This window comes from Arabidopsis lyrata, assembly GCF_000004255.2.
Source record: "Arabidopsis lyrata subsp. lyrata unplaced genomic scaffold ARALYscaffold_3, whole genome shotgun sequence".
NCBI classification, from domain to species: Eukaryota; Viridiplantae; Streptophyta; class Magnoliopsida; order Brassicales; family Brassicaceae; genus Arabidopsis; species Arabidopsis lyrata.
Genome location: NW_003302553.1, coordinates 4,918,272 through 4,937,660, shown reverse-complemented (window position 1 = coordinate 4,937,660; position 19,389 = coordinate 4,918,272). Strand labels below are relative to the sequence as shown.

General features: G+C 35.7%; 7 protein-coding genes across 7 annotated transcripts; 3 read left to right on the top strand and 4 right to left on the bottom strand.

Annotated features, from left to right (window-relative positions):
• The first annotated feature begins 49 nt into the window (after nt 1-49).
• Nucleotides 50-2,938, top strand: LOC9318837 (serine carboxypeptidase-like 16). The gene is given in 16 exon segments (XM_021032681.1): nt 50-327; nt 401-546; nt 628-704; nt 786-908; nt 987-1,000; nt 1,002-1,087; nt 1,174-1,211; nt 1,294-1,395; nt 1,471-1,557; nt 1,633-1,704; nt 1,785-1,844; nt 1,847-1,858; nt 1,934-2,052; nt 2,137-2,250; nt 2,331-2,376; nt 2,450-2,938. Coding segments are annotated over 16 exon segments (1,338 nt in total). The 5' UTR covers nt 50-196; the 3' UTR covers nt 2,561-2,938.
• A 106-nt stretch (nt 2,939-3,044) lies between these two features.
• On the bottom strand, nt 3,045-4,350 carry LOC9320959. Its single transcript, XM_021032650.1, has 4 exons — nt 4,016-4,350; nt 3,744-3,939; nt 3,546-3,632; nt 3,045-3,312 (listed from the first exon to the last, which is right to left on the bottom strand). The coding sequence occupies exons 1-4, from the start codon at nt 4,237-4,239 to the stop codon at nt 3,190-3,192; spliced, it is 630 nt and encodes a 209-aa protein (XP_020888309.1). The 5' UTR covers nt 4,240-4,350; the 3' UTR covers nt 3,045-3,189.
• Nucleotides 4,351-4,486: 136 nt separating this feature from the next.
• LOC110230267 (serine carboxypeptidase-like 17) lies at nt 4,487-7,045 on the top strand. Its single transcript, XM_021032682.1, is given in 13 exon segments — nt 4,487-4,928; nt 5,005-5,150; nt 5,243-5,319; nt 5,408-5,530; nt 5,590-5,713; nt 5,793-5,830; nt 5,923-6,024; nt 6,098-6,184; nt 6,293-6,415; nt 6,484-6,509; nt 6,511-6,561; nt 6,673-6,786; nt 6,938-7,045. Coding segments are annotated over 13 exon segments (1,227 nt in total). The 5' UTR covers nt 4,487-4,791; the 3' UTR covers nt 7,017-7,045.
• Nucleotides 7,046-7,653: 608 nt separating this feature from the next.
• Nucleotides 7,654-11,528, top strand: LOC9318836 (serine/threonine-protein kinase Nek7). The gene is made up of 14 exons (XM_021032579.1): nt 7,654-7,743; nt 7,894-8,089; nt 8,397-8,463; nt 8,898-8,963; nt 9,044-9,090; nt 9,196-9,241; nt 9,354-9,434; nt 9,535-9,577; nt 9,675-9,724; nt 9,843-9,924; nt 9,997-10,046; nt 10,139-10,212; nt 10,301-10,352; nt 10,437-11,528. The coding sequence occupies exons 2-14, from the start codon at nt 7,959-7,961 to the stop codon at nt 11,364-11,366; spliced, it is 1,719 nt and encodes a 572-aa protein (XP_020888238.1). The 5' UTR covers nt 7,654-7,743; nt 7,894-7,958; the 3' UTR covers nt 11,367-11,528.
• LOC110230261 (stress response protein NST1) lies at nt 11,529-12,802 on the bottom strand. The gene has a single exon (XM_021032636.1). The coding sequence runs from the start codon at nt 12,368-12,370 to the stop codon at nt 11,546-11,548; it is 825 nt and encodes a 274-aa protein (XP_020888295.1). The 5' UTR covers nt 12,371-12,802; the 3' UTR covers nt 11,529-11,545.
• A 935-nt stretch (nt 12,803-13,737) lies between these two features.
• LOC9318835 (protein cornichon homolog 1) lies at nt 13,738-15,162 on the bottom strand. Its single transcript, XM_002882723.2, has 4 exons — nt 14,974-15,162; nt 14,294-14,475; nt 14,083-14,205; nt 13,738-13,987 (listed from the first exon to the last, which is right to left on the bottom strand). Exons 1-4 carry the CDS (start codon nt 15,046-15,048, stop codon nt 13,927-13,929), a joined length of 441 nt encoding a protein of 146 aa, XP_002882769.1. The 5' UTR covers nt 15,049-15,162; the 3' UTR covers nt 13,738-13,926.
• Nucleotides 15,163-17,082: 1,920 nt separating this feature from the next.
• On the bottom strand, nt 17,083-19,265 carry LOC9320958 (chaperone protein dnaJ 6). Its single transcript, XM_002882722.2, has 8 exons — nt 19,140-19,265; nt 18,653-18,751; nt 18,439-18,540; nt 18,145-18,204; nt 17,938-18,044; nt 17,769-17,851; nt 17,586-17,676; nt 17,083-17,494 (listed from the first exon to the last, which is right to left on the bottom strand). The coding sequence occupies exons 1-8, from the start codon at nt 19,179-19,181 to the stop codon at nt 17,290-17,292; spliced, it is 789 nt and encodes a 262-aa protein (XP_002882768.1). The 5' UTR covers nt 19,182-19,265; the 3' UTR covers nt 17,083-17,289.
• Nucleotides 19,266-19,389: the final 124 nt, after the last annotated feature.

Genomic DNA, 19,389 nt, shown 5'->3' with positions numbered 1-19,389 from the left:
CTTTAAACGCGACTTTGTCCCTTCCACATGCATGATCACGTGCTCAAATATCAATTTCAAAGACCTAGTTTTCTATTCTTTAACCAGTTGCAGACGGAACGAATTAAACAAAGACTAAAAGATGTTTGTTTGGGTCAACGTCTCTGTTTTTGAAGATAAAAATGTTTGTCATAAAACTTAAAAAAATTAAAAAAGAATGGGTTCATGGATACCCAAGTTTCTGCTGCTGCAACTTGTGCTTCTGTTGACTAAGCATGCTGATTCAAGTTCTATCATCAGATATCTTCCTGGTTTTGAAGGCCCTCTTCCCTTCGAGCTCGAAACCGGGTTTGTTCCTCTTCATATTAGCCTTATGATGTATGACTCTGTGTTCTCTAAGTTTTGGATTTAAATCATTTAGGTACATTGGTGTTGGTGATGAAGAGGAAGATCAAATGTTCTACTACTTCATCAAATCTGAGAGCAATCCAGAAGAAGACCCTCTTCTTGTCTGGTTAACTGCAGGACCTGGCTGCTCTTCTTTCTCTGGTCTTGTTTATGAGAATGGTAACCCTTTTTTAACTTATTCTTATTTTTATCTGCATAATATTCACTGACTTGTTTGAATTGAAAAACAAAAATCATCAGGGCCTCTTGCTTTCAAGGTTAAGGGTTACAATGGAAGTATTCCCACGTTGGTTTCTACTACATATTCATGGACTAAGGTAACACCAGGTGTATTCTTTATTACAATCAAAATGAAATCTTTTTCATCTTCAAGCTTTTGGATCATTGCTTCTTTTTAGGTTTCAAATATAATCTATTTGGATCAGCCTGTTAGGACTGGCTTCTCCTAATCAAGAAATCCACTTGCTGATATATCAAGTGACACAGGATCAACTAAGCGGGTCGACGAGTTTCTTCCTAAGGTAAAGGGCAAACTCAAACTGTCCACTAAAGCATTTGACTTCATGCATGTTAGAGATTTTGTTTGGTTTCTTGTGCAGTGGCTAGCTAAGCATCGAGTATTTCTCCAATCCTTTCTACGTCACCGGCAATTCTTACTCCGGTAAGTTGATTCCGGTTATCGTTCAAGAAATCTCAAATGGTAAGTTTTTATCAGTTTCAATTCCTATGAAAGCCCTTTTCTTTGTTTCTAGTTTCTTGATCAGTTATTTCACCAATTTATCACAGGAAACTGTATATGCTGCAAACCTCAAATAAATCTTCAGGTTCATCAGTATTTGCCATTATTTCTATATACCTTATGGAGCATTAAGAACTGAAGAGTATCTTTTGCCCCTCCAACAACAGGGCTATGTGCTCGGAAGCCCGGTTACAGATTCTGAACTTAATAAAAACTCTCGCATTCAATATGCTCATAGAATGTCACTCATATCTGATGAACTCTACGAGGTACAATTACATAAACTAAGATGTTTTTGTCTCTTGTCACCACAATGAAAGAGTACACAAACTCTTACTTTGTAGTCGATGAAGAGAAGCTGTGGAGGAAACTATATTATTGTAGATCCTCTAAACACACAATGCTTGGAACTCATTAAAGACTATGACAAGGTACAGTCTGGAATTTAGTTAGCACAAATGGTAAGAACTTATAATCACTAACTTAGAATTTGTGGTTATATACAGTGTGTTTCTGGAATATATGAAAACCTTATCCTCGCACCAAAATGTGACCTTACATCTCCTGATTGCCAATTTGCCATGTAAGCTTCTTGGTATCTTTGGACTAGCCACTAAACTAACCACTCAGAAATATGTTGACAAGGTTGCTATGGCAGTCGTATCGGTCTATGCTATCCGAATACTGGGCCAATAACGAGAGCGTACGCAGAGCACTTATAAAGTTGTGGAGGTATATATGACAAGTTTCTCATAAGATCATTGATAAAGTCTGATGATCAAACTCTATGAGGATTTTTTATTGCAGGGTACTACAGGTAATGGGGAACGATGTAAATGGAGTTTGCAAAGCAATAAAGACATTAAAAGCAGCATACCATACCATAAAAAGAACAGCATCGAAGGCTATCGATCTCTCATCTTCAGGTCAATACACAAATTCAACTACAAGCTTGTGTTTTCATTAGTTGTCTGTAAAGTTTTTTCTGGCATGGTGTGTCTGGTGAATAGTGGTGATCACGACATGCTAACACCTTACATTGGAACTCAAGACTGGATCAGATCTCTTAACTATTCCATTATTGACAAATGGAGGCCATGGATGATACTTGATCAAGTCGCTGGGTATATATAACCATTCTTTTTTTTGTTGGTTTCTTTTCTTCATTTCTATAAGCTGCTTATCCAATCTTTTCTAATTGCAGATACACTACGACTTATGCTAACAGGATGACATTTGCAACAGTGAAAGTAACTCTTTTATCCACTTTTTTGACATAAATGCAAAGCTTTTTTTAAATCGGTTTATTGGTTTGGTTTGTAGGGAGGAGGGCACACGTTAGACTATAAACCCAAGGAGAATTCAATCTTGTTCCAGAGGTGGATGGATAAGTGGCCAACCTCTTTAAACACAAAAACCTTAATCTTGGAGTGATCTTGTTAATGTTGAAACCGAAAGTGTTTGGTTTGATGTATCATCTGAAATACATTTTAGGTGTTAAGAGAAAACATCATTTATTGCCATTGCATACTTGGGAGTTTGTAAGTTTTTTTATAGGTTGGTGGCACACGGGCAGGGTATAAAGCCAGAGGAAAGATCAATAATGTTCAAGATATGGATAAGTGGCCAACTTCTGTAACAAGCTATATATAATACACGCCAAAATCAGTTTACTTAGTTGGAACACAACATATCCTCTGTCTATTTTTCTTCTCCTATAACTCTACCCTCACAACCTATTGAATCAGTCTTTTGAACAAGTCAAAATAGAATCATCGTCCTCGCTTACATATAGGATTCGATTCCCACTTTCAATATGTGGAAGATATATGAAAATATCCTCTGTTTTTTTCCCTTCAAAAATCTATCCCCTAAAACTACACCCTCACAACCATATATATATAAAACAAGTCAATTGTTTGATTTTAATTGCTTTGTAGATAAAAATAGAATCATCTTTCGATTCCCACAGTTGAACAGTTACATATATGACTTCCAGAAGAGCTGACATATGGTTGATCTTAACAATGGATAGAAGGTGAATTAGATAGAAATATTATCACCTACCGTTTTCTTTTCTTCCCGGAAGAGCTCTTGTCTGGCTGTGACTTTGCACGCACAGTACAACTCCATAGAGCTCTTTCAACATCTGAAGGCCCATCCCACTCTCCCTTCAACTTTAATTCCTACAACAATCCATAATCTGATTTAAGCCAACATGTAGTCCAAATTTCAATCTATACCTCTCAACATTTTCAAGGATTTTCAAAAACCATAAAGCTCAGATGTTTTCTACAACAGTATCAGAGTGGAATCAAAGGCTAAAAATGTGTGTGGAAATTAACTTTCAAGTGTCACCCTAATTTGGACAGAACTAAGAGCACATAGTAATAATTGTCTAAAGAGATTTATTACTTACATTGGCTTTATCTTGTAGCTTAGTTACAAACAACAAGTATTGCTTCAAAGAGTAATCCTTTGAGTTCCCGAGAGCCACCTCCATTGCCTTTCCTTCCACAATAGAGTTTACCAAATTAAAAACAGTAAAAGTGAAAAAATCAAGATTCTTCCTTTTTCTTTTTATTGCTGCTCTCTGATGATTGAAAGAGAAGTGTACCTCGTCGGACATAAATGGTGCAATGTCAGGGGCGTAAGCAGCCAGAACGGCGGAAGCGGTGGCCGGACCAACGCCCTTAAGCACAGTGAGCTCTTTCACAGCCTTGGAAATGTCAGGAAGCGATTTGAAAGCTTTCTCAGAAGCAGATTTCACCACTGAATCTTCTAGAGACGACACGAAATCCAGCAGACGCGGCCTTGGAAAAGGAAGATTGCCATTAAATTGATGAGAAACCACTCAGAAATCTGGAGAGAAAAAGAGAAAGAAAGTACCGCCATTTGCCACGAGAGAGCTTCCATTTCATGAGTTGAGAAAGCTCGGAGGTGGTGAGGTAAGGGTCAGGATCTCGGTCGTGAAGAAGAGAAGGGAGTTTTACGCGGTAAAATTGATCGAGAGAGACGAGGTCTGGTTTGTTGAGTGACTCGATTCGGGATTCGTAGGAAGACAGAGCCTCCTTCCAAACTCCAACATCGGAACACTTGAAGTCTAGTTCCATCGCTTCAACAAATTTTGAGTATGAACCCTAAAAATTACTGCAATCTCCTTCAACTGAATAAAGAAAGAACTCTACTTTAAAACGACAAAGCCACGTGGCAGATGATAACTTTTTACAAGTTGCAACACTTTTGGATTTTGAGAAGAGATGATAATTTTTGGTCACAATGGGTTTTTGATAGATTTCAGTTCTGATTTTGGTGAGACAAGAATGTCCATCGGTTTGTTGCTTGCCATCGATTTTGTCGTCTTTTTTCAGATAACTTTTGTCTGATTAGTCCATTTTTGACGCTAGGCATCAGCAAACTACAAAACAGTCGACTTCATCATCAGTCCACTCACTCCACTCTGTGACTAATTTTGCATGTCCTCCTTTTAACTCCACGTGACTCATTTCTTCTATAACAATATGACTTGTGTCTCTCTCAAAGTTTACTCTATGGCGCCAACTTAACAAAACAAAACATAACATACATCTTCGGCATTTTAGCATAAAGATATCATTTTGCGGGGGATTAATGCATTTAGCAAATCAAAAACTCATATCAAGAGAATGGGGCAAAAGTACTACATCTCATTGATACTCAAGTTGCATCTTCTACTTGTTTTGATGCAGCTTGTTGATTCAGGATCTACCATCAGATTTCTTCCTGGTTTCCAAGGCCCTCTTCCTTGCGAGCTCGAAACCGGGTAGGTTCCTCTTCATATTAGCCTGATAATGTATCACTATATATGTGTTCTGAGTTTTTGGAGTTGAATGAGTAAGGTACATTGGTGTGGGTGAGGCAGAGGAAGATCAAATGTTCTACTACTTCATCAAATCTGAGAGCAATCCAGAAGAAGACCCTCTTCTTCTCTGGCTAAGTGGAGGACCTGGATGCTCTTCTTTTTCTGGTCTTGTGTATGAGAATGGTAAAATCCTAAAACTTTTCATTCTTTCTAACTCACTTAATCAGAATTCCCAGTGACTTGTTTTAAATTGCAAACAACTACCAAAAAAAAAGGGCCTCTTGCTTTCAAGGTTGAGGCCTACAATGGAAGTATCCCCTCCTTAGTCTCTACTACATATTCATGGACTAAGGTAACCTACTATTTTTTGTACTCATGAACACAAACCCAATGAAATCATTATCATCTTCATAAAGTTCTGGATAATTGCTTTGCCTCAGGTGGCGAGCATTATCTATTTGGATCAGCCTGCTGGGACTGGCTTCTCCTACTCGAAAAATTCACTTGCTGATATACCAAATGACAAAGGAGCAGCTAAGAGTGTTCATGAGTTTGTTTGTAAGGTAAAGAGAAAACTCAAAATAAAGCATCTCTATCTTTTGATGCATGCTCATTTACAGAGTGTTTGTTTGGTTTTGTTGTGCGGCTAGCCAAATATCCTGAGTTCTTATCCAATCCGTTCTTTGTCACCGGAAATTCTTATTCCGGCATAATCATTCCAATCATCGTTCAAGAAATCTCAAATGGTATGTTGTTTTTTCATTTTGATCCCCTTTTCTTTTGTGTCCCTTATAATTATCAATTGTTTCCCACTTTGTCACACAGGAAATCTTTTAGGCAAGAAGCCTCCAATAAATCTTCAGGTTCGTCGGTATTGCGTGTTATGTAAGTAATATATACACATTTTTCTGCAAGAACAAGTGAAATTCTTGTTTCTCTCTACTAAACAACACAGGGCTATTTACTCGGAAACCCGGTAACTGACTTTAATCTTGATCATAACTCTCGCATTCCATTTGCTCATGACATGGCACTGATCTCTGATGAACACTATGAGGTACCAAATCGTGGTTTTATGTTTCTTTCTTTCTTGTCACTAAAAGAAAGTAGTTATTAACTAATGTTTGCAGTCTCTGAAGAGAAGTTGTGAGGGGAATTATTGTAATGTGGATCCTCTTAACACAAAATGCTTGAAATTTGTTGAACACTTTGAAAAGGTACACTCTCTGGTCTCTGGAATTTAGTTAAGAAGATGTTTCAATATACATATTAATGGTTGCAAAAGAAGATCACTTATTCAGAATTTGTGGGTTATATGTTTATAGTGTGTTTCTAAAATAAGTAAAGCACATATTTTAAAACCTGTGTGCAAGGAGACAAATCAGCATTTGCTATCTTCCTATTGGGCAAATGACAAAAGCGTGCGCAAAGCTCTTCAAGTGTACAAGGTAGATGATAAGTAGGTAAATGTTGATGACAAAAGAAAAGTATATCACACCATCATAAATGGTTGCAGGGTAGTATAAGGGAATGGTTACGATGTGCCATATCATAAGAATACTAGCATCAAAGGGTATCGGTCTCTCATCTTCAGGTCGGTCCACAATTTTGACCTTTGCTTGCTTCTCAAGAATAACTCATCTTTCTTTTTTATGAATAGGCTGCTTCAATTATTTATAAACATTTTGCATTTTTGGTGAAACAGTGGTGATCACGACATGGTAGTACCTTTCCTTGCAACTCAAGCATGGATCAGATATCTCAACTATTCTATTATTGATGATTGGAGGCCATGGATGATTCAGAATCAAGTTGCTGGGTATTCTATATACTACTTTTCTTTTGTGTGTTCTATTTAGAGCTATAAGCATTTTCTCTATCGGATATGAATTCAATGTCGACACAACAACGACATTGATGCAAGTCATGCTTCTTCTCTTATGAGATTTGACTTTTTTGTTTGTTTGCAGATACACGAGGACTTATGCGAATAAGATGACATTTGCCACTATTAAAGCAAGTGTTTTATATATGAAAAGCTTTAACTAGGTACATATGTTTACTGTATTATATATGAAAAGCTTTAACTAGGTACATATGTTTTCTTAGTTGTTTTAAAGGTTTTTGCATGGCTTACAGGGAGGCGGGCACACGAGTGAGTATAAACCAGTGGAGAGCTCTATCATATTCAAGAGGTGGATAAGTGGTCAACCTCTATAACAACCAATCACTGATTCTTCACCAAAATCAATTTATGTTGATGACTATAGAGTGAGCACAACATTATTCCTACAATCCTTCCCAATAATAACTTAAAACCTTTGCAAAAAATCTTTTGCGGTGATTAGGATATATAAGGAATCATTTGTATTGAGCCCAAATAAGGGAATAATTAATATGATGATTACTCAAGTTCAGACACTAACGGCAGGGATTAGACAAAAGGCTATCACATGATTTACACCACACTAGATTACATGCAGTTTTATAGAAATATATAAATCTCAGTCATGTTCAAACTTTAAAACAATTTCCTTTAGAATCAAGTGAGTGCTTAAAAATTCTTATTTTTCTTGTGAGCGTTTCAACTTTTCTTACATTTTCAATTCAATTGCCGCCGACACATTACCAAAAAGAAAAGAAAAAGAGGATGCGTTAAAATACTTAAATCACTTGGAGTAATATTTTTAAAACATAAAAAGTTTGAAAGAAAAAAAGAAAAAAGTAAATTCTGTGGGGAGAAAAATAGAATCCAATGACCATAAAGTCTTGATAGGTGGGCGATTTCAACATCCCCTTCCTCCGTCGTCGGCTTCCATTGATTTTGACACTACTACAAGCGTTTTATGTCCGTCTTGATTGTCTTCTTCTTCTCTTTCTGAAACCCGAAGATTTTGCTTGTTTGTCTTCTCTTGTCCTCTTACAGTTTTCTTTAGCCGAAACTGGGTTCCTGTAGCTTTGTTTCTCCGGGAGGGTTTTTTTGAAGAATTCATGCAAATGGAGGCTAATGACTGTGAAGAAGAACACAAGTTCACTCTCGACAACTATCATGTCGTGGAGCAGGTTAGAAGAGGCAAGTCCTCTTCCGATTTCCTGGTTCTTCATCAAATTGAAGACAAAAAGTAAGTTTCTTTGCTCTCTCTTTTTTTTTTGGTGATAATTAGGGCAGAAACTGGTCAACGATTTTATTCGAGTTACAATCAAAGGAAAAAGAAGACGATTTATGTGTTGTACGGACAAATGCAAGGTTTTGGGTTTTTGTCTATAATGAGTTTGATTCTGTAAATTCATTTCTATCTGAAAATCTATAAATATATAACAAAACATTCACTTTGATTATTAAAAAAAAAAAAAAAAAAAAAAACTGTTTGTGGTATGTTATTAGTCTCTAGCTTTCTTTCATGCCTTAAAGTTTCTTGTATTGATTAGGTATGCAATGAAGAAGATTTCCCTGGCTAAACACACCGACAAGTTAAAGCTAACCGCTTTCCAAGAGGTAACTATGTGACTTTTACTTGATCTCTGAATCATCCATCGTTGGTTATGTTAGCTTTCATCTTTAATTGGGAAGACATTTGACATATCTTTGTATCACTTCTTCTGTTCACACAAATATTGCTATATGAGGTGATATTCATATGTGTAGTTAATGTTGTATTGATTCTCGGCTCATGTGTTTCTACGCATATGTTATTCATTTGTTTCTTATATTCGCCTCGAGCAATGTATAACTTCAGATTAGCAGAGCTGTTATAGATTATGATCTGGAAAACTGGAATAGTATGGAAACACACTTCACTTATTTGCATTCAGGTTTTTGAGTTTGTTTAACCACCAAATTGATTATTTTGCATTTAGTTTTCATTTTTCTATATGTTTTCCCCCATAAATCTCATTTATAATCATCATCTTTTTCTTTTTGTGTTGCAGATGAAGTTGCTCTCAAACTTAAAGAATCCTTATATCATGCATTATGAAGATTCTTGGATTGACAAGGTATAAAAGTTGGACCTCAGTTTATGAAAAAGTTACAATGATTTTCATCAGTTTTCACTGATTTCTTTTTCTTTTCGCAGGACAATAACGCCTGCATTTTTACTGCTTACTGTGAGGGAGGGAACATGTGAGTTTCCTTGGAATCTGTATTTATAATCTTTCTCTAGGGGGCTCACTCTATAGCAAAATCCACGTCGTAGATTACTGACAACTATTTTTTTTTCCAAATCAGGGCTACTGCTATTAAGAAAGCGAGAGGAAAGTTATTTCCTGAGGAAGTAATCTCTCTATTTCAGTTTATTCTTTTGTTTCTTTTACACTTGTTTAGTCTACATAAACGATGTGCGGTTAGTGTCTTGCTGACTCATAACAAATTTGCATGTGTTTCAGAGAATCTTTAAATGGTTGGCACAATTGTTACTGGCTGTTAACTATTTGCACTCAAACCGTGTAGTTCACATGGATCTAACGGTAATATTTTTTAAATCGCACTACATTACTCTTGCTGGTCTGTGATTCTTTTTGTATTATTCGTGAAGAATAGTTCTCTGATTATCGATTATCTTTGCAGTGCTCAAATATTTTCCTTCCGAAAGATGATCACGTCCAGCTTGGTATGATAGATGAGAAGACTGATTTTACTCTTCATTCAAAACTGTATATCTGTCTTTCTATGCTTTAGTTAGCTTTTAATCTCTACTCATGGCACAGGTAATTATGGTCTGGCGAAACTTATAAATCCAGAAAAGCCAGTTTCCATGGTGTGTTTTCTACACCTTTTTTTCTTTCTTCTATTTATAGTATCTCTCTGCACCCTTTAGTATTTCAAATGTCAATTATTTCTTTTTAGGTTATCTCATTCATAGTCTTTTTTCATAGGTTTCGGGTATCTCTAACAGCATGTGCCCTGAGGTATTAGAAGATCAACCATATGGATATAAATCTGACATATGGTCGTTGGGTAAGTTAAGTTCCAATATGTAGACTTCTTCTTCGTCATTAAAAGGAATCACATTTATGCTGCTTTGTTCAGGTTGTTGTATGTATGAAATTACAGCACACCAGCCTGCGTTTAAAGCTCCGGTGGGCCTACCTTTAGCTTTTCTTATCTCATATGTTTTTGTAATATAATGTTTTCATGCCTTTTGAAACTAAATTATGAGGAATATATACAGGATATGGCAGGACTCATCAACAAAATAAACAGATCTCTAATGTCTCCTCTTCCGATTGTCTACTCATCTACCTTGTAAGTTTTTTCTTCTTTCATTTGACAAGATTCTCTTCAATCCAAATACAAACAGCACGAGACGAGACACAACTATTTCATATTACAGGAAACAAATGATAAAGCTTATGCTTAGGAAGAAACCAGAATATAGGCCAACAGTAAGTTTATAAACATATATCATTGTTGGATGTGTGCAGCGGTGACTATATAACTGATATTATGTAATAACATTTATCCCGCAGGCCTGCGAATTGTTAAGAAACCCATGTCTACAACCATACCTTCTTCAATGCCAAAACCTGTCGCCTATTTATCTTCCTGTTTTCCCAATAAAGTCGGTAAATAGCCCAAAGGATAAAGCAAGAAGAAACTCATTGCCAGGAAAGTTTGTTAAGGAAAGAGATTCGAGAGAGAAGAGTGAGGTGTCCCGCAGTTTGGAAAATCTATATCCATTTTGGACGAATGCAGAGACTGGATCTAGCAGCTCATCGCAACCGGCATCATCCACAAATGGTGCAGAAGACAAACTTGAAACAAAAAGAATCGATCCAAGCTGCGACACATTGAAGATTTCTGAGTTTACTAGCCATAAGTCGGATGAGAGCTTAATTGATCCTGATATTGCATTTTACTCTACAGAAAAGCAAGCCGAAGAAAATGCTCTGCCAAAAGAGACTAAAAATATGTTCTCTGAGGAATCTCAGTTACGTGATGTTGATGTTGGGGTTGTGAGTGCACAAGAAGTAGTATGTTCCCCTCCAAAAGCCATCGAAGAAGCTGAAACTCAGGAGCTATTACCTGAACCAAAGGAACATAGAACGGTTTCCATTTCCAGCACTGCGCCTTCATCTACTGAAATTGCAGCAGCAGCAAGAGACCGTTTGTCTGGAAGCCTCGAGGGGGATGAAGTAAAGACGGTAAAACTAACAGCGAGTGAAATGTCATCGGTACTGAGTAAGCTCACAAAACTGGGTCCACCGCAGAGTAAAGAAAGGGCAGATGCGTTGGAGTGTTTGTTAGAGAAATGTGCAGGGCTTGTTAAGCAAGAAAAATACGAAGAACTTGCTGGTTTGCTTACACCATTTGGGGAAGATGGTGTCTCGGCTAGGGACACTGCAATTTGGTTCGCAAAGACACTCTTGTCTTCTGAGAAACTCAACCAAGGAACCTGATTGAGTTTGAGAAAATTTCCCTTTTTGGTTATTTGTCAAATATGTAAAAATTCCTTTTTCATCAGTTTTAAATATAGTTTGTGAACACTCAATTTATCTGTTGTCATATGTAATATATAAAAATTTGAATGTGAGCTAGTTTTTCTCCTACTATATTACATATTTGCTCTCTTTGAGCTTCATTTATCTCCACTGGTATCACTGTTTCCTCTTCCCTCCACGTTCCTGCATTCACCGAGTCTCTTCTCAATCGAATCAACCTCTTTCTGTTTCTCCTCTAGTGCTCTGTTCAAGTGTTGCAGCTTCCTTTCTGCTTCCTCGTTACGTTTACGCAACACATTCATCTTTCTCTTTTCCCACCCCAGTTCTGCACAACGCTTTGACAATCGCATACTCACCCATCGAAGGTCCCCTTCTCTCTGTGCAAGATCTCTGGTACAACTTCTTAGCTTCTTCTCCTCCGACATCTTCTTCTTCAAGATCTCCTCGTACTTCTCCTGTTGAACCTGTAGCTCCTCCGACATCTCCTTGTAGCTCTTCCCTGTGAAATGTTCAACCTCCTGCTTCATGTCATTCTTCTGCAACGCTTCCACTTGCTCTCTTGTCCGCTTTAGTTCAATCTTACGATCTCGGTTCAATTTCTGAAGCAGAAACCGTTTCTTTTCCTCAGATTCAATCTCTCTCTTTAGCCTATCTAGTTTCTTCTGCTTTTCTTGAACTTCTCTTCTAAATCCATAAGCTGTATCAATCTCTCGAGCCCTTTTCTCCAGAATTTTTCCCTTCGACTCTAACTCATGTGACCTCTTCTCTAGATGTTTCTCCTTTGACTCTATTTCTTGTGACCTCTTCACGAGATCGGATTCAACTGAATCAAAATGAGATTCTAGATCTCTCCATGATAGCGTGAAGGAAAATACATCAGAGGCTTTAGACTCGGCCTTCATCAATGATTTACGAAGACGCTCTTTCTTCAACTTGGCAACTCTTAACTTATTCCCTTCCATTTGCGCACACTTTCTTCAACGCCAAGCTTTCTACTACAAGAAAGAAACAGAGAATGAGCCACATGGAACCAAAGAAACCCTAAGAGACAACAAGACAAAGTGGCAAGCGATCTAAGAACTCAAATAAGTGGTTGATTTACGGAATAGACCAAGAAATAAAAGAACACCGGAAATTAAGACATGATTTCGAACATTGATGATCGACAGAGAAGAGAAATGCAGAAAGAAACCTTGGGAGCTAGGGTTGCTTGATCCTTTTTGGCTACCGAGTAAATGAGACAGTTTACAAATTTTACGAATTCATTCTCCGCAAAATACCTTTTTATACACTTTAAAGTACATGTTGTTTTCTACTAACATTTATTAATTACATTATATTGAGTAATCAACTTACCTTTTTTGGCTTTTAGTTCAACTTACTTTATAGTATAGTAACTAGGTCTCTATCCTCAGGAACGGAATAAATAAAATTATTAATGGATTTCCTTAAGATCATCTTCATCTGGGTATCTAGTTAATTAAAATCATAATAAAAATGAAAAAGCATGAGAGAGAGTTGAGAGGAAGTTTCGTTTAAGAACTCATAAGTGAGGCATGAAGTCATAGGATGGATTATGGTTTTGAACTTTTGATAAGGTAAGTGAATAAGCGCCTATTTGCTGGATTAAATGGCCTAGTCGTTGGGAGTTAAAAGGAAATTAAGATGCACCCAAGTATGGAAAGTGTAGTCTCCTTGTAATCTATCTTGACATTTTGGCTTGGATTGACTAGTTTGACGTCTCTAGTTGATCTGGAGTCTCTCGTGGTCGCCAAACTCATATCCTCCAAAGAGCTTAATAAGGAAAGTTCCTTATTTAACCAGTTTTATGCACATCGTAAATGTTGTCGGTCTGTGAGCTGGTCTGAACCGGTCAGGATCGGGTCATGGAGGCCTGGACGCCTAGACGAAAATCAAGCTGGATCGTCTCGTAGCTGGGCCGTTCTTGGTTGGGCCGTAATCCTTCTTGGGTCGCTATTTGGTCACTATCGCAAAAACTGGCTCATATAAAACAGTTTGTTGAAACATGTCTTGGTGTGTTCTTGCACTGTTTCTGTTTGCATCACCTTCTCGGCTTCTCCTCCTCCTCTTGGATGAGCATGGATTTGACTTTTGAGGTCTACATCGGGTTCAATTGCAGCTCCGATCGAAGGACATGTAGAATATGACATATATCTTCTATTGTTGACTATGTGCAACTTAACTTTTACATTATATAACCTTCTGGCTTGACACTATAACCAGATATCGGTTTGTTCTTCCACAGCCAGTCAATGTAATAGCCTACCTAATTCTCAATCATTCTCCATTCTTCGTTCTTGACACATGATTTTATGAGCAATTATGAAACTGAACACTATACTGTGCAAAAAAAGAAGCTGAAACCCTCCATTATATAAAGCTACATCATGAATCCCTGATTGGCTAATTCTAAGCAGGGATGTAATAAAACCTGTCACAATTTTCTAAAACACACTCAGAAATTAAATTGAGAGTGGGTTAACGCAGAGCGCATGAATCAAAACAAATGAAGTAGATCATCGTCTTCCGTGAAGCTATAGACCGCCGAGAGAGTGAGCCTGCAAAAAAGTTTTATGGACTCATTAACTTCATAGTAGAAGAACCAAACTGAGAAAAGATGTTAATAGTTGAGATAAAGTTGTAGTTTTTTTACCTAAAGACAACCATGATGAAGAGAAAGACGTAGAACCCGAGCTTGGTAAACCGGAACTTCTTTTCAAAGCTAATACCACGGAACACTTCAGTGACATCGATGAGATAACGTCGCTCATTGAATCTGAAAACAATGGGAGACACGCGATTGAATGTTTAGTTTCCACACATGTCAATGAAGAATCAATAGCAATATGGATAGAGACACTTACAACATTGCGTGATAGACTGTTACAGGGACGGCGACCAGAAAAAAGACCCAATGCCATGTGAGGAGGAAGAGAAGGCAGAGTGAACCTTGGAGGACAAACTCAGGTATAACTAATCGGTTGATACGGGTACTTGTTTCAAAAGGGTTCAAGTAATCAGCTTCTAAATCCGTTAAGCAGATAACCTACAAAATCACACAACATCGAAAGAAAAAATGAGCCAAAAAAGGGATCTCAACGATTATTGGAAGTAGTATCTAACTTCATTCAATAACTTCTTCTACCTATCACCGCAATCAACTCGGTACTACAAAATCGGCACAAACTAACAAAACTAATGACTAATTAACTCGCAATTAATCAACAGCTTTACACTATTTGACAATCCAAATCTGAACTAAGAACAACTTTGAGTTAGAAGCATAAGGATGAACAATGAAACCTTTCTGGACCCAAAACTTGTCAATCGTGGGAGGATTTAGTACAAAACCTATGAACACAAGGGAAAATTGTTTTTTTTTTCTCCTGAAAAAGCTGTGCATCATCGGGTTTAATTATTTAGAACATAAGGCTAAGTTGCTCGGTGTTTATTCACAAGTACAATTCCGACACTCAGGATTTGAACAGTAAATGACAGATCTAGATTTAAGAATCTTACTTATTAATTGAAAGTAGATAGATACCTGATAGAAGACGGAAGCGACGAGAGCCAAGCTGACGAAGAAGGAGATAATCCATAAAAACAAATCCCAAGCCATATTTGCTTTCTTCACGAATCGATACCAAAACTACGGTTCTGTGAGGGACTGCGACTCTTGCTAAATAGTAAAATACTCTTGATATTAAAAAAAAAATAAGCTACATATATGCGAGAACTCTTCTTCTCAATTGGTGTACTTTACTTATGACTTGGTTTCTATTGGAAACTAGATTTTGTATCCCGCGCGTTGCGCGGGATTTTAGTTTAAAATCTCTTCTATTAATATCAAATTTTCATCATAAAATATAATCATTAAAATTTAAAAGATAAATATTTGAGCATAAATATAATAAGCGATATACAACATATATATTGTCGCGATAATGTTTCCTTGACAAATAAATAGTTTGATATATATCACATGGTAACAAAGATCACTTAAAAAATTCGCGAGAAAAATAAACGATATCGACGACCTTCAAATGATCCTTTTATCTTATCTCTAAAAGATTTTCTTTCTTATTCATATTCCATGAAAACATTTTTTTTAAAGTGTTGAAGTTAATTATTGATTGTTGATTCAATTGTATATATTATTTATGATTAAATATTGATACGAACATAACATCATTCCATATAAAATGCGAATATATCGAGTTTCATGAACATTATTTAATGTAAATATACATATATAATACCATCTTGCTAGAACAGTTTTAGCGAGCTTGTTTTACCCATCGAAGCAAATGCAGCGTGTCATAAATGTAGTGTGTCATAAGAGAATTCTCGAGTAAGTTATCATTGTGTCTATCTTATCTCACTTTCCATGATTTACATGACTAAACGGTTAAACCCAAGTTTGAATCTAATAATCTGTTTAATAATGTATGTCATGTATTTTTCTAAGAACCCATTCGTTTCACACAATGAATGAGATCTCAAAGATTTTACTTTAGTCATGTGCATTATCTTTCTAAGTTTTAGAAATTTATTTTCACACACTTTTAACTATCAATTCTTTCGTCATCTTCTATGATAAACTCGTTGCCTTATGACATCAACTTTCTTTTCATTTTCTATTGACTCATATATAATATATATTGGACTGTGAATTAATTTCAAGACATATCATAACTATTTTCTCCTTAATTCATATATTTCAATACTCAGTTTTTTGGGTTAAAAGCATTGGATTCAATTGATAGAAAAATCAAATTTTTTCTTATCATGTTATAAAGTTAAAGTTCCACATGAGAATATGCTACACAAATTATATATCACCTTTTTTTTAACAACTTACATATCATTTTTTGTATATTTTGTTGTAGAATTCATGAATAATGTGATCATTGATTATTTATTTTTTAAAAGATGAATGATAATGTTTTAAAATTTATAAGATTTGTTTTTATAATTTTACAAGATAAAATGTGAATACAATATCTCCGGCTTAAATTATAAATTTAAGTTGAATTCAATAAGTTTTTTATTTTTAAGTAAAAATTTAATAATAAATAAAAATATGTAGTATATCGTTCTTAGAAGCTAATGCTTTACTATAAATTTAATCTTCTATAAATTTAATCTTCTTGTTTAAAATCTTATATATAGAATTGCATAAATTTAGTTTTATACTTTTATTCTACCATGCTTTTAAATTAAAAGATTACACATTTAGAAATTTGAAGTATGATCATTTTTAATTTTTATCTGTTAAAAGTTGAATTATATTATTACTACTAATAAAATTTTAATTGTATTATTTTCTTATTATATTAACATTTCTTTTTTTTACATAATTCGGTTTTTATTTATTTTTATTTTTTATATTAATTATAAGTAACATAAATATGCACTAAATAAATGTTTAAAATTTATTTTAATGTACAATAAATAGTATTGTTTAGGTGGATGCTTAGGTGGATAGGCTAGATGGAGAGAAAACTCTCTCATTATATATATAAATTAGATTCTTCTTTCCTTTTTTTTAGTTCTACTTTATTTTTGCCAATATTTCATTCTTTTTCTTTTATTAATTTCCTTCTTTTTCTGCATATGGGAAAAAAAAAATTAATTATAAGTAAAATACAGATTGTTTAAAATATAGGATTGAAAAATCGGTGAAATTGAATTTACTCATCTCTGCCTATGAGTCTATGACGCTCTTTGGGCTTAGAGAGAGCAGAAATTACGATACAGATTCACATACACAGTTAACACAAATTTCAAACTTAAACAGCAAACATGTGTTCCAATTTCCCTAATATTGGTTTCCATTACAAACACAATCTACATAATCTTACTTTTTTCTCGACTTCTTCGACGATCTCCGGCTTTCAACTTTTCTCTGTGCAGCTTCGAATTCTTCTTCATTTGGCTCAGAGTCAGCATTGTTACCATACCTAGACACAAGTGACGAGAACATTGAATCGAACTTCTCTTTCCTCTCATCTCTTCGCTGCGAAATTACAGCGTATAAATCTTTATCTGCACCCTTTGTTGCTCTGAACGTATGGAAGTTTTGAAACAGGTCACAACAAAGTCAACTTCAGAGGCAATTATAGGGAAAAAAAAGGTAGACAAATAGAAGCTTACTTCCGTCTCATCTTCTGAGGATTCGTGGGAGGTTCCATTTCTGAAATTTCCTTCGCCCATTTCTTGTAAGCTTTTGTTGATTTCACTTCTCCTGCGTAAAGGAGACAATGGTTTCATGACGTTCAAACAAATCAGAACTTGAATGCGTTTGAACACAGCATTATTGCAAGAGAGAGAGCCTACCAGCTGCAATGGCCTCATCAATAAGATCTTTGAAACGGTGTGAATCAAGCTTGGGGTTTGAGCAAAGCATTGAGCAGAAAATCCTGGAAGAGATATAGAACCAATAATGTTTATATAAACTTCAATTCACAAAATTAACAATAATGAAAACAAGGGGATGATAAATTACCTGCTCATTTTACCCTTAAACTTCTTATATAGCTCAATCAAATCATTCTTCTCGGATTCAGAACCCCTGTAGTTGGCCTCAAACTCTTCAATATCTTCCTCCGTGACCTATAGCACAAGTGTCACAAGAATCAGTATGTGAAGGAAACAGAACAAACAGTTATGTGCAAAGTCCAAAAAGAAATCGATTTTGAATCATGATTGTTACCTTCTTGTACATTGCCTTGAAGAAGTCCCTCAAGTTGTCAACCACATCTCCCGAAAGATCCTAATAAGATATGGGAAAAAACCAGTTTGTAAGAAAATCCTCCAGTGATTTTACTGAAGTTGGAAGCTTTCTTTCAACAATTCATTTGAACAGAAACTGGCAATAGGTAGTAAAAGAGACTGATACATGTGTTGTGTGTATAAGTGTGAAAGCAATCTAAAAATTACCAGTATGGAATAAAACTTGTGAAACTCAATTCAGGAAGATAAGAAAAATTCATAGAGCACAACTTACAGCATCATCAACTGAGCCAGTTTGATCATAGACTGCTCTTTTCTCTTCATCACCGAGAATTGAAATAACCTTTTGCAACTGCTGAAATTTCTCTTTAGCTTCCTGTATTGAAAAAAAAAAAACAAGAATTCCGGTTACAATGTAAAATTGAATTGGACCCCTAAGAACTAAGAAAAGTAAAGAAACCAAAACCCCTCAAGAGTGAGAGTTTAACCTCATCGTCCTTGTTTTTATCAGGATGAAGTCTCAATGCTAACTTATGATACGCTTTCCTTATCTCTTGTGGAGATGCTGTTGCTTCAACACCAAGAACCTTCAACAAAGACGGATTAGTTCGTTTCACTGAATTCTTCTAATCATACAACTAATCACCAACAAAACAAGGGGAATCTCAGACAAGAATTGCAACAGCTACGGTACAAATTTATAAAACTATGGATCATAAACGAGTAAAGTTCTGGCTTTTACAATCCTAACAATCAACAATGATAATTCAGACTCTCACAGGAAAGTCATCAAATTGACAAACAATCCCAAGTTTATAAAACTGATATCCAAAGTATACAATTACGACATGAGACATACGAATCAAAACATTTCAGAGCCAAAGAGAAGCTTAATTGGAACAACCCCCAAATCCAGAAACGAAAACCCTTATAAACCCTAATTGGAAGCATCGGAAAAAGAGAATGTAGAGATACCTCGTAAAGATTTTTCTCACTGGATCTCCCATCATTCTCCATTTTCAACGTTCTCGTACCGAGAAAGTAAGTACACACCAGAGAAGCGATCGAGTTAAGCAAGGTTTATGGCGCCAATAAATTTCCATCCTAATTGTGTTGCCGCCTATTTTGACAAAGTTCTAACCTAATCTGGTATAATAATTAAACCGAATTTAACCGAACTTGATTTAGTGTGATATCGGTTTTGAATTAATTCGTTCAAATTGCG

Excerpts from the sequence above, each read along its gene's own strand:
- LOC9320959 (XM_021032650.1), bottom strand. The coding sequence starts at position 4,239 with ATGGAACTAGACTTCAAGTGTTCCGATGTTGGAGTTTGGAAGGAGGCT. Across the intron at positions 3,940-4,015 it reads CTCTCTCGTGGCAAATGGCG|GCCGCGTCTGCTGGATTTCG; the intron begins GTACTTTCTTTC and ends TCCTTTTCCAAG. Across the intron at positions 3,313-3,545 it reads AGCTACAAGATAAAGCCAAT|GAATTAAAGTTGAAGGGAGA; the intron begins GTAAGTAATAAA and ends GGATTGTTGTAG.
- LOC110230261 (XM_021032636.1), bottom strand. The coding sequence starts at position 12,370 with ATGGAAGGGAATAAGTTAAGAGTTGCCAAGTTGAAGAAAGAGCGTCTT.
- LOC9318835 (XM_002882723.2), bottom strand. The coding sequence starts at position 15,048 with ATGGCTTGGGATTTGTTTTTATGGATTATCTCCTTCTTCGTCAGCTTG. Across the intron at positions 14,476-14,973 it reads TCGCTTCCGTCTTCTATCAG|GTTATCTGCTTAACGGATTT; the intron begins GTATCTATCTAC and ends GTGATTTTGTAG. Across the intron at positions 13,988-14,082 it reads TTCATCATGGTTGTCTTTAG|GCTCACTCTCTCGGCGGTCT; the intron begins GTAAAAAAACTA and ends ACTTTTTTGCAG.
- LOC9320958 (XM_002882722.2), bottom strand. The coding sequence starts at position 19,181 with ATGGAGAATGATGGGAGATCCAGTGAGAAAAATCTTTACGAG. Across the intron at positions 18,045-18,144 it reads TCAAGGCAATGTACAAGAAG|GTCACGGAGGAAGATATTGA; the intron begins GTAACAATCATG and ends CTTGTGCTATAG. Across the intron at positions 17,495-17,585 it reads CCTCAGAAGATGAGACGGAA|AGCAACAAAGGGTGCAGATA; the intron begins GTAAGCTTCTAT and ends CCATACGTTCAG.
- LOC9318836 (XM_021032579.1), top strand. The coding sequence starts at position 7,959 with ATGCAAATGGAGGCTAATGACTGTGAAGAAGAACACAAGTTCACTCTC. Across the intron at positions 9,578-9,674 it reads AGATGATCACGTCCAGCTTG|GTAATTATGGTCTGGCGAAA; the intron begins GTATGATAGATG and ends CTCATGGCACAG. Across the intron at positions 9,725-9,842 it reads CAGAAAAGCCAGTTTCCATG|GTTTCGGGTATCTCTAACAG; the intron begins GTGTGTTTTCTA and ends CTTTTTTCATAG.